This window comes from Pelobates fuscus, chromosome 11 (assembly GCF_036172605.1).
Source record: "Pelobates fuscus isolate aPelFus1 chromosome 11, aPelFus1.pri, whole genome shotgun sequence".
NCBI classification, from domain to species: Eukaryota; Metazoa; Chordata; class Amphibia; order Anura; family Pelobatidae; genus Pelobates; species Pelobates fuscus.
Genome location: NC_086327.1, coordinates 92,153,430 through 92,176,051, shown reverse-complemented (window position 1 = coordinate 92,176,051; position 22,622 = coordinate 92,153,430). Strand labels below are relative to the sequence as shown.

The 22,622-nt window shown below is 41.2% G+C and overlaps 1 protein-coding gene across 1 annotated transcript in view; it reads right to left on the bottom strand.

Annotated features, from left to right (window-relative positions):
* Positions 1-16,937: 16,937 nt before the first annotated feature.
* Positions 16,938-22,622, bottom strand: part of TNFRSF25 (TNF receptor superfamily member 25) — a 42,240-nt gene continuing 36,555 nt past the window's right edge. Inside the window, exons 9-10 of the mRNA XM_063435590.1 lie at positions 21,829-21,934; positions 16,938-17,224 (exon numbers count right to left, since the gene is read on the bottom strand). Coding sequence (XP_063291660.1) covers positions 16,938-17,224; positions 21,829-21,934 — 393 coding nt within the window. The remainder of the gene's footprint in view (positions 17,225-21,828; positions 21,935-22,622) is intronic.

The following is a 22,622-nucleotide window of genomic DNA, read 5'->3' as shown; positions in this document are numbered from 1 at the left end:
CAATTACATGTGTGTAATGCTGCCTGACTGAGACATATCCCTGTGATCTACATCCTCTGGCAATAATGGTTGCGCATCACTCATTTCTTCCAACTGATGTGTAAATAACTCCTCTGACAGATCAAGTGAAGCGGCTGTGGTGCTAGTGTTGGTGGTGGCGGCAGGCGGGTGAGTGGTAACTTGAGAGGTGCCCGAACCTAAGCTGGAGGAGGATGGTGCGTCAAGGTTCCGAGCGGAAGCTGTAGAAGATTGGGTGTCCTGTGTTAGCCAGTCAACTATGTCCTCAGAACTTTTCGAGTTCAGGGTACGTGGCCTCTGAACACTGGGCATTATTCTAGGGCCAAAGGGAATCACAGCACCACGACCACAACGGCCCCTGCGGGGTGGCCTGCCTCTGCCTGTCATTTTTTTTTTCGATTAGTGGTACTATGCGTGCAAGCTACTGTGACAACAGATATGAATGGCACTGTGCACTGGCAGAAGTTGGCATAGTAGACGCTGTAGGACTGTAGTGGACACTGAATACACTAGCCTAGCTTTCGATTTCCCTATTAAATCAGCAGCAGCTACACTGTCCCTCCTCTCACTAAGAATGCAGCTTCCGGGGTCGGGGCCTAGCTGTCATGGAGGAAAGATGCACTTTGTGTGAGCTCCCTCAATATCTCACTTTAAGCAGCTATCAACAAGCGAATTTCACCCCAGAAGGGGATGACCCAGCAATGTTGCTCCTACCTGACCGACCCGACATGATTAATAGCTGTCAGCAACTCGACAGAGTCTTACTTACCTCCGCGTGGCAAGTGTGGCCTGGTGCTCACCGTGCAGGAGAGGCGGCCAATCTCCCGATCCTGGGATGCCCAGGAGCAGCTACTTCCCGTCAGGATCTCCATTACCCCCCCTCCCCTCGGACCAGTGGGGTTATCCCGGTCCACCCCTGAGAGGCTGTCTGGAGCTAATGGACGCACAGAGCACAGCCTCCCAGGCTGACATACTCATCTGCGACTCTCCAAATATGGCGGCAGCCGCGTGTCCTCCATGGCAGGATATTGAGTCTAAGCTGGACAGACTCTTTAATCAATTTTGGAAGCAAATAACAAGCAGGAAGCCCCAACATGCTCCACCACAGCCACAACAAGCTCCAACACAGCTAAGCGAAGCAGTCCCCATTAAAATCCACCAACGCAAAAGGCGTCAAAGACGGGACCGGAGGCACAAACAGAAATGCAGAGCCTGCCCCACGTCAAGCACTCGCCTTCACCTTAAGCCACCACAATCCCACACCGGACGTGAAGCACCACCGGGACAGATCCAACCACCCGACAAAACAAGCTTCCACCACCTCAAGCTGTGAACCCGGCACTCAGCCAGAGACTTGCCTTTGTTGTTCCAGGTATCAGGGACTCCCAGGGTCTGCACCTGGCGCCCAGAAGGGATTGGATGAGCACAAGCAGTAAACAGCAGCCTGACAAGCATGTCCCACTATAGCCGATCCTCCACACCATGCCTTTGATCACATGAACTGCTCTCTGCACATTAACTAATCGTAAAGCAGCAAGCGTTTAAACATGTCATTATTTCACCTCCTAAAGAGTTTATTGTCGTAGTTCCTTACATGCCTTTACCTTAACCGTTCATGTATTATGTTATTCACTAGTCTCATCTCATGGGGCGACTCACACTTGATTTATAACTAGTGGTGGAGCTGCTGATATAAATACACAGTTGATAACGTGCAAGCTACACCCTAAACATGACAGCCATCTTTCACAACAATGTACTGCTATATACTCATACCCTCAGTGCAACTAGCCATGATATACGCACGTTCAGCCTAGCATGCTCAAATATAACACACTTCTGTCAAAAAAAAGAAAAAAAAGGAATGCAGCTTCCGAATGAATCTAAAATGGATGCTGTCCAGGAGGTGGGAGGGTCTGGGAGGGAGGGTCTGCTGCTGATTGGCTGGAATGTGTCTGCTGACTGTGAGGTACAGGGTCAAAGTTTACTCAATGATGACGAATAGGGGGCGGACCGAACAAGCTATGTTCGCCAGGAACTATTCGCCAGCGAACTATTCGGGACACCTCTATCTCCCACTTATATCACTTGTTTATGGTATATATGGCATCATGGTATAGAGAGCCCAGTGAAGATACACTAAAATCAGTTTTTTCATTGTGTGATAAATACTTGACTGAATCAGCATGAGTTTTAGATTTTCGTTTTAGAATGTGTATTGATCACTGTAATGTGAATACAGCAGGTCATTCCTGGTGTTAGGGATTCAAATCAGAACCATTATGTAATCCATCCACTCTGTTCTTTCTTTGTTTTTTTCAAATGCTCACAACTATGAGCCACATTGGATGGAGAGGTTAAAAAACACAGCTTTATTGGGAATATAGGATATTTGTGTACACTTTTGTTTCAACATTAAGCACCCACATTCAATCACATACTGCTCTCTGTTATCCCCCACTGCAGCCATATTGCAACATTAGAGAGCCCATTGTATCCATATTTCATCTTTCGATAGACTTCTACTATCTCGTTATATCACTGAATAAATCAACTTCCCAAAGGAGCTCAATCAAGATCCCTCAGGATCGATCTCATTCAGATATCTCCTAATGCAGTGATGGCTAACCTTGACACCATAAATTGTCTCTGGACTACATTTCACATCATGCTCAGCTAGCTTCTAGAGTCTAAAAGCTAGCTGAGCATCATGGGAAATGTAGTCCAGAAACAATTTATGGTGTCAAGGTTAGCCATCACTGCCCTAATGCATTCTAATCACAGGGGCAGGAGCAACAAGACATTTTAGAACTCCATAATGCTATATCCTAGAACTAAGGGTCTTCATCATGGCTGCCTGTCATGATGAACGGGGTTTCTTTCAAATTTATGGCAATTCATTAATTAGTGTGAAAAACGAATGAGTGAATAGAAATTACAAATGAAACGAAGAACAAATTGGGAAGGGATTACTTGTAGTGCAGCATACTAAAAATGGCAACAGAAAGTAAAAAAAAAAAGAAGTCTGTAATGCATAATACACACATACAGTAAATACAGTTACATCATATATTTCTAAAATAAAGGTATTTAAAACTGCTATTGCAATCCATAGCAATCTCTGGACTGCTAATGTAAAGCAGGCAGGGAAATGGTAGAGGCCATTTACCCTCCCCCCCAAGTGTAGGAATGATATGACTCATTGAAACTTCCTGTACTGATTGAAAGTAGGAGCTGAGCTTACATTTGTAGCAAATATAAAGGCATTGTATCAGTGACTGGTGGCTTCTGGCAGAAAAATGATTTTTTTCTACAGGCTGGTAATCAGAGCTAGAGTATTTATGATGATAAGTGAGTTCTTCTACAGGTTGGTAATCAGAGCTAGAGTATTTATGACGATAAGTGAGGCTACATTTCATACTGCAAAATACATGAAAAAAGCAAAACATTAATTGCTAGACATTTAATTTACATTTTAAAGAAAAAGAAGCCTCACATTAAATAATGAAACAACTGAAGATATTGGTGATTTTCAGTGGTCCGTTATTTCAAGAACCATAGCCTGTTCCCATTTAATTAACTCTAGAAGAAAGTTACACAGAAGGAGACACAGAAAGGATGTATTTTTCAAGTAATAGTTTATCCCTTGGTAAACTGAAATACAAACCACAATTAATATTTAAGGTGAAGTACAGAACCCCATTTAATAGCTCTTACTCTGTGCCAGCAGAGGAAACCAACAATTTGCAAGGTGTGTGAGTTAGTTCTAAGAGTTTGTGGTATAAAAAGAGAGCCAGCTGAACTTAGCTAACTTGTTTCTAGTCATAGTAATTTTTACCAGGTTAACCTCTCCCTCCTAATTTCATATATACTAGTGTAAACAAATAGCTTCACTTACCTATTGTTTCAGAGCAGTTTGTCAACTAAAATCTTCTCTGGTTGGACTATTTTTGTCCCTCGCTATCTCAGCAGAGGGACTGTAAATTATAGAGGCATTGAAAATTGAAGAATTACCTAAGTAAAAAGATTAAAACAAAAAATGATGTATTGTAACATCTCAGCAGCCAAAGCTGGAGGGGGGGGGGTATGTCCCCTAACCTCATTAAGGACATACCTTCATATATCTAAAATAATCTGTATGGAGGCTGTTTGTGTAGCATGGCAGCATATGTAACTTTTGGGGTGAATGTGAATGTGCACCCCCTCCTCCCTTTCTCTGTGCATCCCACAAATGTTTCATAACCTCCCTATTCTTTGCACCGCTCCCATTCTCTGTTCACCACCTCCATTATCTTCAAACCCTCTCCCATTCCCCTACCAATGCCCAATATCCAGGCATGTTACCATATATGGACATAGTGCCCACATACAAACTTTATTTTCACATTCTGGTGGTATTTTTAGGAAGCTCCTTTCTCATAAATACCATTGAGGTTATTTCAGGGTTGTGCAGTAGACATTGCTTACCTAGATTTCATTAAGGCTTTTGACACTGTTGCACATCTTATCAATAAACTGCAATCTTTAAGTTTGGATTCTTGTTGCGGTCACCAGCCCGCCGAGCCTCACGGTCGTGCCCGACCGGCACGACCGCTGCGACTACACGAGCTTACCTGCTCGTCGGCGAGCCGGGAACCGCGCGTGTAGTTCTTCCGGGCATCACGCCCGAATCCAATATGGCGCCGACCACGTGGTCGCGTCTATGGATAGCCCCGCCCCCGAGAATTATACTAACGTGTGCGTGACGTCACGACGTCAACGCACACGCACGTTCTGGGGTCAGAGGTCGCCCTCTGACCAATCATAGCTTAGAGAGGGGTATTTAAACCCCTAATTCACCCTAGTACTTTGCCATGTCGTGGTTTCAGTTTCCTGGTTTCCTGAAAGTGCTAGTTTCGTGTTTCTGATTTCCTGGTATCCTGATCCTTGGCGTTTCCCTGGTTATTCTGATCTCTGGTTTCCCTGACTTGGCTTGTCTTATCGGTATTGAGTATTTTCTGGCTTCCTTGACCTCGGCTTTCCCTTTGACCATTCTCTGTCTCTAGCGTATTAGTCCGGCCATTCTAAGGTCCGGTTTATGCTCTGTCCTGTTATTTTTCCTTTTCTGACTTATGTATATGTTTACATAGATTCTGCGTGCTGGACCACATTACTAGTCGTGACATTACGACATGGCCATGGATCCTGCAGAACTATGCAAACATATGATCGCCTGTGAAAATAGGGTGGAGGATATGGACCACAGGTTAGACCAATTTGCTCAGGCATTTCAGACCTTGCTCCAAAGGACTGCCTATTTAGAGGTCCCTCCTGTACCACCTGTGGTTCCGCCACCTGTAGTGGTTCCCGTACCACATAAACCACCGTCCATAACTTTGTCACCGCCCCCTCGTTATGGAGGTGATTCTAAGGAATTTAGAGGTTTTTTAAACCAAATAGAATACCACTTTGAGGCCTCCCCAGGTTCATTCCCAACAGATAGATCTAAAATAGGCTATCTGATGAACCAATTAACTGGAAAAGCCTTGACTTGGGCTAACCCCTTATGGGAAAGTGGTGACGCAATAGCCCGTGATTACAGTACCTTTCTTACGGCCTTTAAGGCTACATTTGAACCTAAAGGCAGGGAGAAGAACGCTGCCAAAGCCCTTATGAGAATCAGGCAAGGCAATCGTTCTGTAGCCGATTATGCAATAGAGTTCAGGACATTAGCGTCTGAGGTTGATTGGACCAATAGCGGTCTGGTGGCTGCTTTCTCTGAAGGTTTAGCTGAGAATATACAAGATGAAACTGCAGCTAGAGACCTTCCGGTTAGTCTTAATGAGTTTATTGCCTACATGATAAACATTGATAACCGGCTCAGAGAGAGAGAGAAAAACAAACAACGTAACAGACGTTCTAATTTGTCCATAGCTCCTCGTTTCTCTAACCCAGTGGTGAGTAGCCAAACGCCTCTTCCAGAACCTGAACCCATGCAATTGGGTAGTGCTAAACTCACTGAGGCAGAGAGACAACACAGACGTAACGAGGGGTTATGTATGTATTGTGGCAAGAAGGGACATCTAAGATCGTCATGCCCGGTTCGGCCGGAAAACTTGCACACCTAAGGCACGTACGGGGACCGACCTTAGGTGTGATGTATATGTCCCCTAAATTGACTAAGAACCGTTTCCTGGTCAAAGTAACCTTATCTTTCGAGAACACTACTGTTCAGTGTGAGGCTATGATTGACTCTGGGGCAGCGGAGAATTTCCTAGACAAAGAGTTCTCTGCTAAACATCTCCTGCCCTTAAGACATAAAGAGAAACCTATAGCAGTCGAGGCCATTGATGGAAGGCCTCTTACCCAGCCTTTCATCACACACGAAACTCTGCCAATCACTGTTTCAGTGGGTATTCTCCACTCTGAAGAAATTACCTTTCAAATCATATCTTCACCTACAGTTCCGATAATACTCGGTTTCCCTTGGCTCCTGAAACACAATCCACGTTTGGATTGGATTGAAGGAGAGATTGTGAGTTGGGGTGAGAGATGCAAAGGTGTTTGCTTTAAGCAAATCCCACAACCTATTGGCACCATTAATGTTCCTGTTACACCTCCCTTGACCACACAAATTCCACAGCAGTATATGGATTTGAAGGAGGTATTTAACAAGGTCCAGTCAGAAGGGTTACCTCCTCATAGACCTTATGACTGTACTATTAACTTATTACCAGGGACTATGCCTCCCAAGGGAGGAGTCTATGCCTTGTCCCCCCAGGAAAATCTTTGTTTGGAGGAATATATTAAGGATGCTCTCAGAAAGGGTCATATCCGTAGGTCCTCCTCACCAGCCGGGGCTGGATTCTTCTTTGTCTCTAAAAAAGAAGGAGACCTACGCCCTTGTATTGATTATAGGGGTTTGAATAGGATTACCATAAAAAATGCCTACCCTATTCCCCTTATATCAGAGCTATTCGACAGATTAAAGGGAGCTCGAGTCTTTACCAAGCTCGATCTCCGAAGTGCCTACAATCTAGTCAGAATTAAGGACGGTCACGAATGGAAGACCGCATTTAACACCAGAATGGGACATTACGAATACCTGGTTATGCCGTTCGGATTATGTAACGCTCCAGCGGTATTCCAGGATTTTATCAACGATGTCCTAAGAGAGTACCTTCACATGTTCGTTCTAGTGTATTTGGACGACATTCTCATCTATTCCCCAGACCTAGAGACACATCACGAACATGTGAGAATTGTACTGAAAACCCTGTTACAGAACGGCCTTTACTGTAAACTGGAGAAATGCCAGTTTGACCAAACGGAGATACAATTCCTTGGATACGTTATATCTCCGTCTGGTTTCCAGATGGATCCTCGTAAACTGGAGGCAGTCTTACAGTGGCCATTACCCAAGGGCCTTAAAGCTACTCAACGCTTTATAGGTTTTGCGAATTACTACCGCAAATTCATAAGGGGATTTTCCTCCGTGATTTCCCCTATAACCAATTTAACAAAAAAAAAAAAGGAGCAAATTGTATATCTTGGCCCAAAGAAGCAAGAGAGGCATTTGAACGATTAAAATCTTTATTTTCCTCAGCACCTGTCCTGACCCATCCTGATCCATCCAAACCATTTATCCTAGAGGTGGATGCATCAGAGACAGGAGTTGGAGCCATTCTGTCTCAAAGAGAGAGTCCTGATACGCCTTTACATCCCTGTGGATTTTACTCTCGCAAACTCACACCTGCAGAGAGGAATTACGACATAGGGAATAGGGAACTTTTGGCCATTGTACTTGCCCTTAAGGAATGGAGGCATCTCTTGGAAGGTTCCAAAGAGCCACTTTTGATCTTTACTGATCATAAGAATTTGGCTTATATTGGGGACGCTAAGAGACTGTCCTCTCGTCAGGCTAGGTGGTCATTGTTCCTCTCCCGATTCAATTTCGTAATTACATACAGACCTGGTACTAAAAACACCAAGGCAGATGCACTTTCTCGGCAGTTTGAGACAGACGAAGTTCCGGAACAGGTGATATATCCTATTGTACCTCCTGAATGCCTCATTGCCACTACAGTTTCCGAAGTGTCTTCTCCACTCTTCTGTGCCATAATAGCAGATCAAACTCAGGCACCTGTGGGAAAACCTCCGGACAAACTGTATGTGTCACCTCAGTTTCAAAAGAAGGTACTAGATTTGTTCCATGACAGCCTCACAGCGGGCCATCCTGGAGTCCATAAAACTCTCTCTGCCATCTCCAGGAGATTTTGGTGGCCTGCTCTTAGAAACGATGTCAAAGATTATGTTGGGGCATGTCAAATATGTGCTGTTTCTAAAGTTCCTCCCAGGTCACCTCCTGGACTATTACAACCACTGCCCATACCTAGTGCTCCATGGACCCACTTGGCCATGGATTTCATTGTGGATCTACCCAGTTCAAACGGGTTTAATACAGTCCTTATGGTCATTGATAGATTCACGAAGATGGCACATTTCGTCCCACTTAAAAAATTACCATCTGCTCAAGATCTAGTTCAAATATTCTTGAGAGAGATCTTTCGGTTGCACGGTGTACCCAAAAGCATAGTATCTGACAGAGGTACCCAGTTTGTTTCTAGGTTTTGGCGTTCCTTTTGCAAACAATTGGGCGTCGAACTCTCCTTTTCGTCAGCATATCACCCTCAAACAAATGGAGCAGCAGAGAGGGCGAATCAGTCTTTAGAAGCCTATTTACGTTGCTTTATAAATGCCAATCAATCTAACTGGTACGAGCTCTTACCCATGGCTGAGTTCGCCAGAAACAACGCCACTCATGAATCTTCTAATCACAGTCCATTCTTTGTTAATCAGGGTTATCACCCCACTGTTATTCCTTCTGCATTCTCAGACACAGAAATCCCCGCTTTGAACACCCGTTTAGATTCGATTCATGATACTTGGGATTCCGTCCATTCAGCTCTGCAAAAAGCCTCATTACGAGCGAAGGTCCAAGCTGACAAGAAACGGGGCGCTAATCCTGTCTATATTCCAGGTGACAGGGTGTGGCTCTCCACAAGACATATCAAGCTTAAGGTCCCGTCCATGAAATTTGCCCCTCGGTACATTGGTCCCTTTCGAGTTACCCAACGTATTAATCCAGTGACCTATACTTTGGCGCTACCGGCTCATATGAGAATAGCGAATACTTTCCATGTGTCTCTGCTCAAGCCCCTTACTTGCAATCGCTTCACAAGGGTATCCACTCCTCCTCCGCCCTTGGTAGTGGGTGATCAAGAGGAATACGAAGTCCGTTCTATCATGGACTCCAAATTATCCAGAGGTGTCTTGTCCTATCTCGTTGACTGGAAGGGTTATGGTCCCGAGGAACGTTGTTGGGTTCCTGCTGACCGGGTCCATGCGCCCCGTCTTATCCGGTCATTTCACAACCGCTTTCCTCTTAAGCCGGGTCCTTCCCGCTCGGTGCGCGGTCTTCGAGTGGGGGGTACTGTTGCGGTCACCGGCCCGCCGAGCCTCAAGGTCGTGCCCGACCGGCACGACCGCTGCGACTACACGAGCTTACCTGCTGGTTATTCTGATCTCTGGTTTCCCTGATTTGGCTTGTCTTATCGGTATTGAGTATTTTCTGGCTTCCTTGACCTCGGCTTTCCCTTTGACCATTCTCTGTCTCTAGCGTATTAGTCCGGCCATTCTAAGGTCCGGTTTACGCTCTGTACTGTTATTTTTCCTTTTCTGACTTATGTATATGTTTACATAGATTCTGCGTGCTGGACCACATTACTAGTCGTGACAATTCTAATATTGTTGAATGGGTAAGGCAGTGGCTGAGTGACAGGCAACAGAGAGTTGTAGTCAATGGAGTATATTCAAAGCATGGGCTTGTCACCCGGGATCTGTACTTGGATCCATTCTCTTTAATATTTTTATTAGTGATATTGCAGAAGGTCTTGATGGTTAGGTATGTCTTTTTGCGGATGATACTAAGATATGTAACATGGTTGATGTTCCAAGAGGGATACGCCAGATGGCAAATGATTTAGGTAAACTAGAAAAATGGTCAGAGTTGTGGCAACTGACATTTAATGTGGATAAGTGCAAGATAATGCATCTTGGACGTAAAAACCCAAGGGCAGAGTACAGAATATTTGATAGAGTCCTAACCGCAACATCTGAGGAAAGAGGGTGATTATTTAGGGGTGATTATTTCTGATGACTTAAAGGTAGGCAGACAATGTAATAGACCAGCAGGAAATACTAGCAGAATGCTTGGTTGTATAGGGAGAGGTATTAGCAGTAGAAAGAGGGAAGTGTTCATGCCATTGTACAGAACACTGGTGAGACCTCACTTGGAGTATTGTACGCAGTACTGGAGACCGTATCTCCAGAAGGATATTGATACTTTAGAGAGAGTTCAGAGAAGGGCTACTAAACTGGTTCATGGATTGCAGGATAAAACTTACCAGGAAAGGTTAAAGGATCTTAACATGTATAGCTTGGAGGAAAGACGAGACAGGGGGGATATGATAGAAACATTTAAATACATAAACGGAATCAACACAGTAAGGGAGGAGACTATTTAAAAGAAGAGACACTACCACAACAAGAGGACATAGTCTTAAATTAAAGGGACAAAGGTTTAAAAATAATATCCAGAAGTATTAGTTTACTGAGAGGGTAGTGAATGCATGGAATAGCCTTCCAGCTGAAGTGGTAGAGGTTAACACAGTAAAGGAGTTTAAGCATGCGTGGGATAGGCATAAGGCTATCCTAACTATAAGATATGGCCAGGGACTAATGAAAGTATTTAGAAAATTGGGCAGACTAGATGGGCCGAATGGTTCCTATCTGCCGTCACATTCTATGTTTCTATGTTTCAAATACCCATATACCAAGTAAAATAACAAGTACCGTATGCCATTTACTTACTAAAACATGGATTGCCTATAATGTCCAAGGATGAAGACTTAAAAATATTTTTTGGCTACAGTTGGGGAAGACAGTTTGATATGTATCATCACTAGCAACTGTTCTTATTGCTTATATAAGTTATTATTATTTTTGCTATTTTATTCATTCCAAATGCCTGCTTAAATGGTTTGTAATCATCCACTACATACACTCAAGAAACAATTTCACAGATGTTTTTTTATTGAGTCCCTTATTGGACAGTATTGCAATATTTTCCTTCCATATGAAAAAAAAGCATTGATGAAAAAAACAAATAAAAGAAAAGTAAAATCCAGGCTTCGATTGCCAAAAGCATATTCACATTGCTTACTAATACAATATATATATATATACATAAAAATAAATTAATTAAATATGGGTAATTCAAGCCTAACCCTCAAGGGTAAACATTTATTTTTCTAGAATAAAGTCCTGTATATTGAAGCAAAACTAGATTGGTTATCTTGGAGATTAATTCAGTAATGTGAGAATTGTTGTGAATTCAAAGTGAATTCAAATTCAATTTTAAAATTCTGTCCAAAGTAGCCAAGTTTCAAAGTTTAATTTTTTTATTTTTTTTTTCTAGTTTGGTTGTATTGGCTTTAAATTTGACATCCACTTTGAAATCCTAAGAATTCTAATTTCAGTGAATAACTGTATTAGGAGAAAAAAAAAACTTTACAGAATAAAGTAAGCTGGTCCTGATATTTTTGTTAGAACTATAGTATGTATGACCGCTAGGAATGATCACTCATTCTCACTTGGTTTTTACTGAAAAAAAATAAAATAAGTATAAATTGATTTTTATTTTTCTTCGAATACAAAAATTTTGCATACATTTAACCCTTGAGGTCTTACTTGGAATAGACCAATAAACAAAGCACCACTATAAAACAACTTTACCTGTCTCAGTGCATATTACAAGTGATTCACTCATTACTGTTTCCATTTATTTAATAGGAATTGTGGAGAAATGCAAGAGAATAACACATTTTAGAGCAATACAGGATAGCTTAAATAAACTACAATTTCCAATTTGGCCATGTAAGATTTAAACTTGTTTGGAAAAATTCTGTTGGATATTTCCTACAATTCCCAATATAATGAATAAAACTCACTGTTGTATTTTTTTTAACAATAAAAGTTTAACTCAATTACTATACAAAGAACAAGTCAAAATTACAATATAAACTTTATAAAAGATACTCGTTTTTCAAACCAGACCGGTTTAACATTTTTATACTTTTTATCACTGGTGAACAACAAATTTAGCTGTTATTTATCTTTAGAATTGTATTACGTGTAGCTAAACTAATAATGAAAGAAATATTAAATAAATAAAAAAAGTAATTGTTTGCTTATTACATCACAGGCCATATCTGTGCTAGTCCGTTATAGCAGGTATGTGGGAACTAGAGGGCTTGAATACATCATCATTAAACCCAAATTGTGTTAGAATGCTGATGTAAAAATATCTTATACTGTAAATAAACACACACTATACGTTGAACCCATGTGAGTGTGTATTTATTATTCAACAAAAAGTATAAAAAAGGTCCATATACAGTGAGGGAAGAAAGTATTTGATCCCTTGCTGATTTTGAATGTTTGCCCACTGACAAAGAAATGATCAGTCTATAATTTTAATGGTAGGTGTATTTTAACAGTAAGAGACAGAATAACAAAAAAAAAAGAATCCAGAAAAACTCATGTCAAAAAGTTATCAGTTGATTTGCATGTCAATGAGTGAAATAAGTATTTGATCCCCTATCAATCAGCAAGATTTCTGTCTCCCATGTGTCTTTTTTTACAGGTAACTAGCTGAGATTATGAGCACTCTCTTAAAGGGAGTGCTCCTAATCTCAGCTCCTTACCTGTATAAAAGACACCGTCCACAGAAGCAATCAATCAGATTCCAAACTCTCCACCATGGCCAAGGCCAAAGAGCTTTTCAAGGGACAATGTCAGGGACAAGATTGTAGACCTACAAAAGGCTGGAATGGGCTACAAGACCATTGTCAAGCAGCTTGGTGAGAAGGTGACAACAGTTGGTGCGATTATTCGCAAATGGAAGAAACACAAAATAACTGTCAGTCTCCCTCGGCCTGGTGCTCCATGCAAGATCTCACCTTGTGGAGTTTAAATGATCGTGAGAATGGTGAGGAATCAGCCCAGAACATGGGAGGATCTTGTTAATGATCTCAAGACAGCTGGGACCATAGTCACCAAGAAAACAATTGGTAACACTACGCCGTGAAGGACTGAAATCCTGCAGCACCCGCAAGTTCCCCCTGGTCAAGAGAGCACATGTACAGGCCCGTCTGAAGTTTTCCAATGAACATCTGAATGATTCAGAGGAGAACTGGGATGAAGTGTGGTGGTGAGATGAGGCCAAAAACAAAGCTCTTCGGCATCAACTCAACTTGCCGTGTTTGGAGGAAGAGGAATGCTGCCTATGACCCCAAGAACACCATCTCCACCATCAAACATGGAGGTGGAAACATTATGCTTTGGGGGTGTTTTTCTGCTAAGGGGACAGGACAACTGCACGCATCAAAGGGACGATGGACGGGGCCATGTACTGTCAAATCTTGGGTGAGAACCTCCTTCCCTCAGCCAGGGCATTGAATATAAGTCGTGGATGGGTATTCCAGTGTAACAATGACCCAAAATACACAGCCAAGGCAACAAAGGAGTGGCTCAAGAAGAAGCACTTTAAGGTCCTGGAGTGGCCTAGCCAGTCTCCAGAACGTAATCCCGCAGAAAATCTGTGGAGGGAGCTGAAGGTTCAAGTTGCCAAACATCAGCCTCGAAACCTTCATGACTTGGAGAGGAACTGCAAAGAGGAGTGGGACAAAATCCCTCCTGAGATGTGTGCAAACCTGGTGGCCAACTACAAGAAACATCTGACCTCTGTGATTGCCAACAAGGGTTTTGACACCAAGTACTAAGTCGAAAGGGTCAAATACTTACTTCACTCATTGACATGAAAATTAATTGATAACTTTTTTGACATGTGTTTTTCTGGATTTTTTTTTGTTATTTTGTCTCTCACTGTTAAAATACACCTACCATTAAATTTATAGACTGATCATTTCTTTGTCAGTGGGCAAACATTCAAAATCAGCAAGGGATCAAATACTTTCTTCCCTCATTGTATTCTGTACTTCATAGTAGTTCTGTATGAACTTTGACTCTTAGCCTCACCATTTTCAAACCCTTTTTCCAAAACGTATTTATTTCCATTTTTAAGAATTATTTAAAGCCTTACCCCAATGCAAAATACTTCTAAAGTTACTGAGACCACTTCATCTCAATAAAGTGGTCTGGCTGCAGTGGTCCTGTCATTTTAACCATGCAATGTAAAATATTGCAAGTTTGTAAAAACTGCCATGTTTACATTGCAGGGTGAAAGGACCACTGTAGTGCCAAGAAAACAAACTTGTTAGGTTCCCCCCACCCTCAGGGCCCCCCAACTGCTGGGCTGAAGGGGTTAAAACCCCTTCAGCCACTTACCTTTCTCCAGCGCCGGGCTACCTCGGCGTTGGTGACCTCTTCTACTGCCAACGTCAGCACCGAATGCATTCAAATCGCCCATAGGAAAGCAGTCAGTGAGACAGCCACTAGAAGCTGGATTAACCCTCAGTGTAAACATAGCAGTTTCTCTGAAACTGCTATGTTTACAGCTGCAGGGCTTAAATTAGAGGGACCTGGCACCCAGACCACTTCATTGAGCTGAAGTGGGCTGGGTGCCTTTAGTGGTCCTTTTAAGTACATCGTTATTGAATGTCTTTCTGCCAGCCACCAGAGTGCAGCGTTTTACCATAGCTTCTCTATGAAAAGCAGCAGGAGATCGCAGAAGATGTTGGCAGGCATGCTGCCATCTTCGAAGGCAGAGAGGGTGGCTGCAGCAGCGGAGTCAATGTAAGTAATTTTTTTTAAAGGGACACTATAGTCACCAAAACAACTTTAGCTTAATAAAGTAGTTTTGGTGTATAGATCATGTCCCTGCAGTCTCACTGCTCAATCCTCTGCCATTTAGGATTTAAATCACTTTTGTTTCTGTCCAAGCAGTCCTAGCCACACCTCCCCTGGCTGTGACTGACACAGGAAGTGTTTAGGAAGGCTGTGCAAGTCACATGCAGAGAGGTGTGACTAGTACTGAATAAACAATGTGATTTAACTCCTAAATAGCAAAGAATTGAGCAGTGAGACTGCATGGGCATGATATATACACCAAAAATGCTTCATTAAGTTAAAGCTGTTTTTGTGACTATAGTGTCCCTTTAAACTTGATTATTCTAATATCAAAGGGGTGGAAACAGGGGGTAGATTAAAGGGAATCTATAGTCCCCCCCCCCCCCCCCCCCAAAAAAGGAATGCTTTTTTCAGGACTATACGTTCCCTTTACTAGTCTAGTCTTTCCCACATTTGTTTGATTTGGTATAATTCTAATACACATCATTCATAATTGTATGCATATTCATTTCAAAGCATATATATATGCTCTCTTGGATTATTGAGAATAGGACTCTTAAATGAATACATACTGCCTTTTTACTTCATTTAAATAGTTACTAATACAATATCTTATCATTCTCATTCCTTCTCCCATCTTTGCTGCCAGGCAGTCTTTACTCCATTTTGTTGCCTGGCTTGACCCCATCACTCCAGCCTAAATAATTTGCTTGTTTTAAGTAAATTTGTCCTGCTTGTCATTTCTACTTGTTTACTAGACAATGTCCAGACTCTGTCTGCTCTGTTTGGTGGTCCTTGTCAAGGCATCATCTCATGTGCCTCACTTTTGTTTCTCTCTCTCTCTCTAAAACCTCACATGTGCTGTCCAGCTCATCTATAACATTGTAATAATCGCTCTCGTGCCCATACGTTCTGTCACCACACAAACGTCAAACTTCAGATAATCAAATTAGATCAATTGTTATAATGACAGCAATAATGATCGATTTCTGCTTTGAATTATAAATTGTGATGCACATTGTAGCTCCTAGAACTAGAACTGTTTTAAATTATTAACAGTAGAAGGATTATTATGGAGGCCATTATCCAGCTTTATTTATGTGTAGACTAAGGGGAACAAAAATAGGGGCTAAATGTTCTGTGATCCAACAGTAGTATAGCAGCTTTAAAACTCTTATTATACTATAATACACATTTCTCTCCTAGCAAAAATTATTGTATCTCCATGTGATGGCTTCTATACTTTACTTGGAAGACTTTGGAAATCAAATAAAATAACTGTTTGGAGCAAACTATTTTTATATTTTGTATGTCTTTCTGCACCTCAAATTAGCTTTCAACTTAAAAATAATACTTCATAAAATAAATTAAATAAATTGTTTTATGCTATGACAACATTAAAAGATTCACTTCTAAAATATAAGTGCTCTGGCAGATACGCATTAAGTCTTTTTCTTTAATTTCCCTTTCGAACCTGTTCTGTTGGTGTAATTTGAGAACCACTATCCCGGCATTATCAAAGCCAGTTTGCCACTTATGCAGTGCGAGCACAAGCAGCAGAATTGGGGCGATTTAAAATCTAATATTTCAAAAAGAACCCAATGTTGGCAATTATAATGTGCCAGAAGCACCATTATTTTATGAGGAAGGCAAGTGGATATGGCTCAATTCTCCTAATGCTCTGTGTTCTTTAGGACTTGACACTTCCATTTGTGACTGCCATTCATTGACTCGTTTAAACCTTTGGCAATCCCACATCTACAATGTTTTTGTCTGTGGTTTAAAGACCATGGGAAGTGTTTTTTTGTATTGTTCTAATGTGTGCTTCGGACGTATATTTCAGCTATGCATTGGAGAGGGACAAATATTCTAAATTTGTTGATATGCATTTGATATAATGTTAGAATAGTTACACTGTCACAGTTCTCCCACTACGTTCTGCACATTCCAACCCAGGTGTTTGGGTAGCCAAGGATTCTGCGCAATAGGGTGCATTTCAACCCACACAATTACGCATGGCTTTCTAGCTTTTCTCTAAGTTCTTCCGCACACCCAGAGAGATTCATCCTTTCCAAGGCATTGAAGACATGTTCTAAGCTAGTTGATCGTAGATGTCCCAACCTCCTGAGCATTTCATACTGCTGATCTCGAAAGCTGGAAATCTCAACCTCCACCAATTCTATTTCTTTGTCTGGAAGTTCCAGCACCCTCATGAACTCTTTCCATCTTCGTACGGGGACGCTGTCAATGATGTCATAGAGAGCGCTGCCTTTGTGGAGAATAGAAGCTGGTTGACCTGGGAACAATAAAAAGTATCAATGTGTCAGCATATATCTGCTTGGTACAGTCACTCTTTACCCTAATGAATATTTCATGGAGACACTGAATGCAAATCTATTGTGACAACATGGCACCTAGACAAAGGGGATAAACCTTATTAAAAATAGATCATGTTCACTGCTGTTGGAGCTGTATTGTTAATAGAGAGCTACAACGTTGTAGTTAGTAGAAATGCAGAATTTGTAAACTGGTTTAAAGGTTAATTGAACCATCTCAGTAGGTGCTTACATATTACATTTGTTCGCAGTGCAAAATTATATATTTTCTTGTAAGTATGTGCGATTAAATAAACTGGCCAATTATCTGAAACAGTCTCTAAAAACTGCGGAGTTGTTGAGTCCTGGCCAATATTTGTTAAAACATAGGACTGGTTTCCATGGTTGTCAGTTGAATGTAGCCCTTAAGCAGTGAGTTTAGGGACAGCAGGTAGGCGATGGCAACCAAATTAAACTGACTGATGTCGATTCTGTTCATAATTTAGCATTTACGCTTTTGTGACTTGGATGTCAGTAAAAAAAAAAAAAGTGTGTTTTTAAATGCATTACCGTAGAACTTTCACCAGGACAATTTAAAAGGTTTGTTTTGCTTAAGTATGTATTGTAATTATGTGTGTCTATAAATTTCCTGTGATCATGGGCTGGGCCACCAGGGCATATGAAAAAAACAAATCGATCCATCCGAGATGTCTGTAGAGACTTATTCAATAAATAAGAATCCACAGGTAAATCCTTCATATAATAATTTGTTCAGGTGTAGTTTAAAAGGAATTTTGATTCGTTTGTGGCAGCTAAACAGAATTTGTGCAGAAGTCTAACTTTAGTCATTTAATCCCTTCAGGACGGAGTCAATATTGCACTGATCAAAACAAAACAAAACGTAAACAAAAACTGGAATTTGCGCTATATGTCTGCTCAACCGTAATTCACCGCTGTCACATTAAGTACACCCACACATTTTATATATCAATTTGTTCAGGAGAAACAGGGCTTTAATTTATCAATAACTATTCATATATGGAACATAATTTATTATGAATAAAATGTAAAAAAATGTGAGAAAATAAGATTTATTTTTTAAATTTGTATTTCCGTCTGACATTTTAGCTGTGAATGTCATAATACTGTTTGGTTTTACTGCAAAAAAATGCACATATTTGTAATCAGCGATGTCTCACGAGTACAACAGTACCCCTCATTAACAGGTTTTATGGTGTTTTGGAAAGTTACAAGGTCAAATATAGAACCCTCCATTTTCAAATTGAAATTTGCCAGATTAGTAATGTTACCTTTGAGACGGTGTGGTAGCCCAGGAATGAGAATTACTCCCATGATGGCATACCATTTGAAAAAGTAGACAACCCAAGGTATTGAAAGTGGGGTATGTTTAGTTGGTTTTAATTTTATACAACAGTGACAGAGTATAAAATACAGGTGTATTTTATACTCTGTCACTGTTGTATAATATTTGGTTTTAATTTTTGGTCACTGAGGAAGTTCTATACTGTGAACGAAACGCGTAGGACCTCATTTTAAGTTTATATTTAGTTTTTATTGCTGGGTGAATATTCATCCTTAATAAAGCCGTTTTACATTTTTTCCACCCTCCTGGGAGTCCTGTTTTCCATCTATTCTTTTGGAGCAACTGGAGGAAGATAATAGCCCCCCACTACTACCAGGGGAGGCACCCTAGAGCGCTATTTCTCGTCTAATCTTGTGAGTGCATTTCATGAGCACTTACTCACTATTTGATACTGATTTACACTATGTATATTTATGTTTTTTAATTTTAGATTTCTCAACCGTACCCCAAATACTTCTGGTTGTTCTTTATTTTGCTGTGTAAAGGTCATTCATTCTGGGTAATGACCTGGGTGGCTGCTCTATTTGAATATTAAGATAAGTATATTCCTCACTTGTATACACTATTTACTAGGTGATATAGGAATATATATATTTTTCTTTGTTCTTATCTATTATACCCAGGACATGTCAAGAGACTTGCCCTTTTTGGGGGGGGAATTTAACATCACAAGTGTTTTGCAGTGCAGTGTACAGACAGAGTGGCAACGACATATGATTTGAAAACAGAATGAGAGAAAAACAGGCATATAGCTAAATTTTAAAATGTCATGCTAAACTGCACAATTTTAAAGTAAGAATAAGAGGATTCATGCTGGGCATACATGTCTAGGTACAAATTAAACTCAAGATATTAATTCTGATGAAAAATTAAACAGGGTGTAAGACATAGCTGATTAGTCAGGCTTGTCAGCCAGCATTAACTGATGGTATTATAAAGACAATTGTATTATCCAGCTTGAAAAAAACATAGATAAATGTAGGCATATTAGACCAATGATTAACATGACTGAGTGTATATAAACCACTTAGGGACTGGCCCACCGGGATACCAGAAAATTTCCTGGTGGGCCGCAGCACCTGGGGATTGGGTGACAGCCCAAATCCTCATGCTAGTGTCATTGAAATGATTTTCCCCTTGGACTGTGCCAGGCTATGTCAGTCCGAGGGGAGTAAAGAGGGAGCAGCTGGGGGCTGGTGTGGCCGCAATTAGGCTGCTGGCGGCCAGAGGGAGACCTGTCAGTCTCTCTTCAAAATTTACAGAAATTCCGGCCACATGCCCCGCCTCTGCATGCAAGTTCCGCCTCCTGAACAGAAGCCCCGCCTCCCGTACGCAAGCTCTTCCCACACACATTGCTTACCTCGCTGGAAGGAAGAGGCCACAACATGGCAACTTCACCTACCAGTGCCAGGTAAGCTTGTGTGTTCCTGCAAGTGAGTGAACTTGTGTGTGTGTGGCTGCTAGTGAGTGAACTTGTGTGTGTGTGTGTGGCTGCTAGTGAGTGAACTTGTGTGTGTGTGTGTGTGTGTGTGTGGCTGCTAGTGAGTGAATTTGTGTGTGTGTCTGTTAGTGAGTGAGCTTGTGTGTGTCTGTGTGTGTGTCTGTGTGTGTGTCTGCTAGTGAGTGAACTTGTGTGTGTGGCTACTAGTGAGTGGCTGAGTACATGGCCAACTTGTCTGCACTGGCCCCTGGCTGAGTCTCCAGGGGCACTGTTAGGAGAGTACGAGTTAGCTCTCTATGTTTTCATGTAACAGACTCTGTATGTATCACAGTATTAAGTGAGTTGCGTGTGTATGTGGCTGCTAGTGAGTGAACATGTGTGTGTGTGTGTGTGTGTGTGCCTGCTAGTGAGTGAACTTGCTGGCACACACACAAACAACTCACAACTCACTCTGTGTGTACCTGCTAGTGAGTGAACTTGTGTTTGTGTGTGACTGAGTGAGCTTGTATGTGTGTGGCTGCTAGTGAGTGAGCTTGTGTGTGTGTGTGCCTGCTAGTGAGTGAGCTTGTGTGTGTGTCACTGCCAGTGAGAGAGCTTGTATGTGTGTGGCTGCTAGTGAATGAGCTTGTGTGTGTGCCTGCTAGTGAGCGTGTATGTGTGTGTGTGTGTGTGTGTGTGTCTGCTCCTGAGTGAGTGTGTGTGTGTGTGTGTGTGCCTGCTCTTGAGTGAGCTTGTGTGTGTGGCAGTGAGCTTGTCTGTTGGTAGCATGTGTGTGTGTCTGTGAGCTTGTCTGTGGTGAGCATGTGTGTGACAGTGAGCTTGTCTGTAGTGAGCATGTGTGTTAGCTTGTCTGTAGTGAGCATATGTGTGTCTGTATTGAGCATGTGGGTGTCAGTGAACTTGTCTGTAGTAAGTTTGTACATGAAAGTTTGTCTGTACTAAATTTGTTTGTGTACCAATAAGCTTGTCTGTGTGTGTCAGTGAGCTTGTGTTTTTATGTCAATGAGCGTATGTATATCAATGAGATTGTTTGTCTGTGAGTTTGTCTGTGTCTGCATGTGGGTATGCTTACTGTATAATTAAATGTTTTACTCTGAAAGGACCAATATTTTGAATTAGAAAAATAAATATACCATTAATATGTAAGGCTATGTTTTGCCACCCAGATGATTGAGTAATATATAAACACAAACTATATATATCAGCAAAATATGCCTCTTTGTGCAGGAGCTGCTCTTGCAGGCAGCCTGCTAGCATGGTGGCCAGACCCCGCCCCTCGTCAGCAGCTTTTTTGAAATCAAACAGATAAATCTGGTAGGTTCACCTGTGGTTATTTTACTACACACGGTATCATGTCCAATTAGAAAACAAGGCTGAATGGTGATTGTCCACTACCAAAACATGCATCAAAATGTTTTTTGAATTTAGCAAAATAGAAATATACAGATTATCAGGATGCAGAGGCAATCGACATGCAGTTAACACCTATCCCAATATAGTGGAAAAACTGTATAAATTAATATTACTGGTCTTTAAAGTGGGTGGTTGGGCTTAACACTTTGTCTAAGGTTGGGCAGAATGGTAAGAGTGGTTAGAGAAATCACACAATTGAGGAGACCAAAATGGACCAATAGGTATACAAGAACATACAACACGACAATGCATTTAGGTATTTGTGGTGTTTATATAGCACATAGAATAATACAACTATAAGTTAGAATGATGGAGCAATAGCTTAAACTGTAAATTATGAGTTTTACCTTGACTTAATTTTGAAGAAGTTTGTCCATCAATGTCACACCCTACAGACTGAAGAAAAGTACTTGAATCCTGACAGTTGGTGTTTAAATTAGGAACTTTTTCTTGCTACAAAATACAAGACACAAATATGTATATTAAGTCATCTGGAAAAGACAAAATTAAAAATATATTTTACAGAATAGTAAAGCAAATAAACACATTGACCTGTTAACATATGAATATGATGCCGTAACTATACTTTTGACAAACACATACATTAGCCACCATGACAGCCATATGTATCTGTTGAATATTCAATGGCGGTACAGAAACTAGTCAGACAGACTAGACTTTAAAGGGAGTTTTTCACTTAATGGGACTTTAACTTGCTAGAGTGCTTTAAGTGTAAAGAGTCTTTCCTATTGTTTCATTTTGCAAAAAAAAAATCAGATTTTATTAGAAATTGTCACTTTTATATAATAAGTTGTATTAGTTCAGTGGAGCTAAACTCAAGAAGCAGTTGGTTGCCCAGAGCAGCTGCCTTGCAAAGACGTCTCACTGAGCTGCACCGGGAAGTCTGTGATTGGACAACAACAGAAGTCTGGGTGGAGTTAGAATGGGAGGGCTTGCAAAGGCTTCAGACAAGATATCTGCAGAGTTTGCAACCTGTTTTCGAAGAAATACATAATTAAATGAATGCATGTTTTCATTGTGGGTATATCTACAAAACTGTGATTTTATTTTTATTTTTTTTATGTGGGAATTGGAGAGTCCCATTAATATACATTGAACAAAATTATAGACGCAACACTTT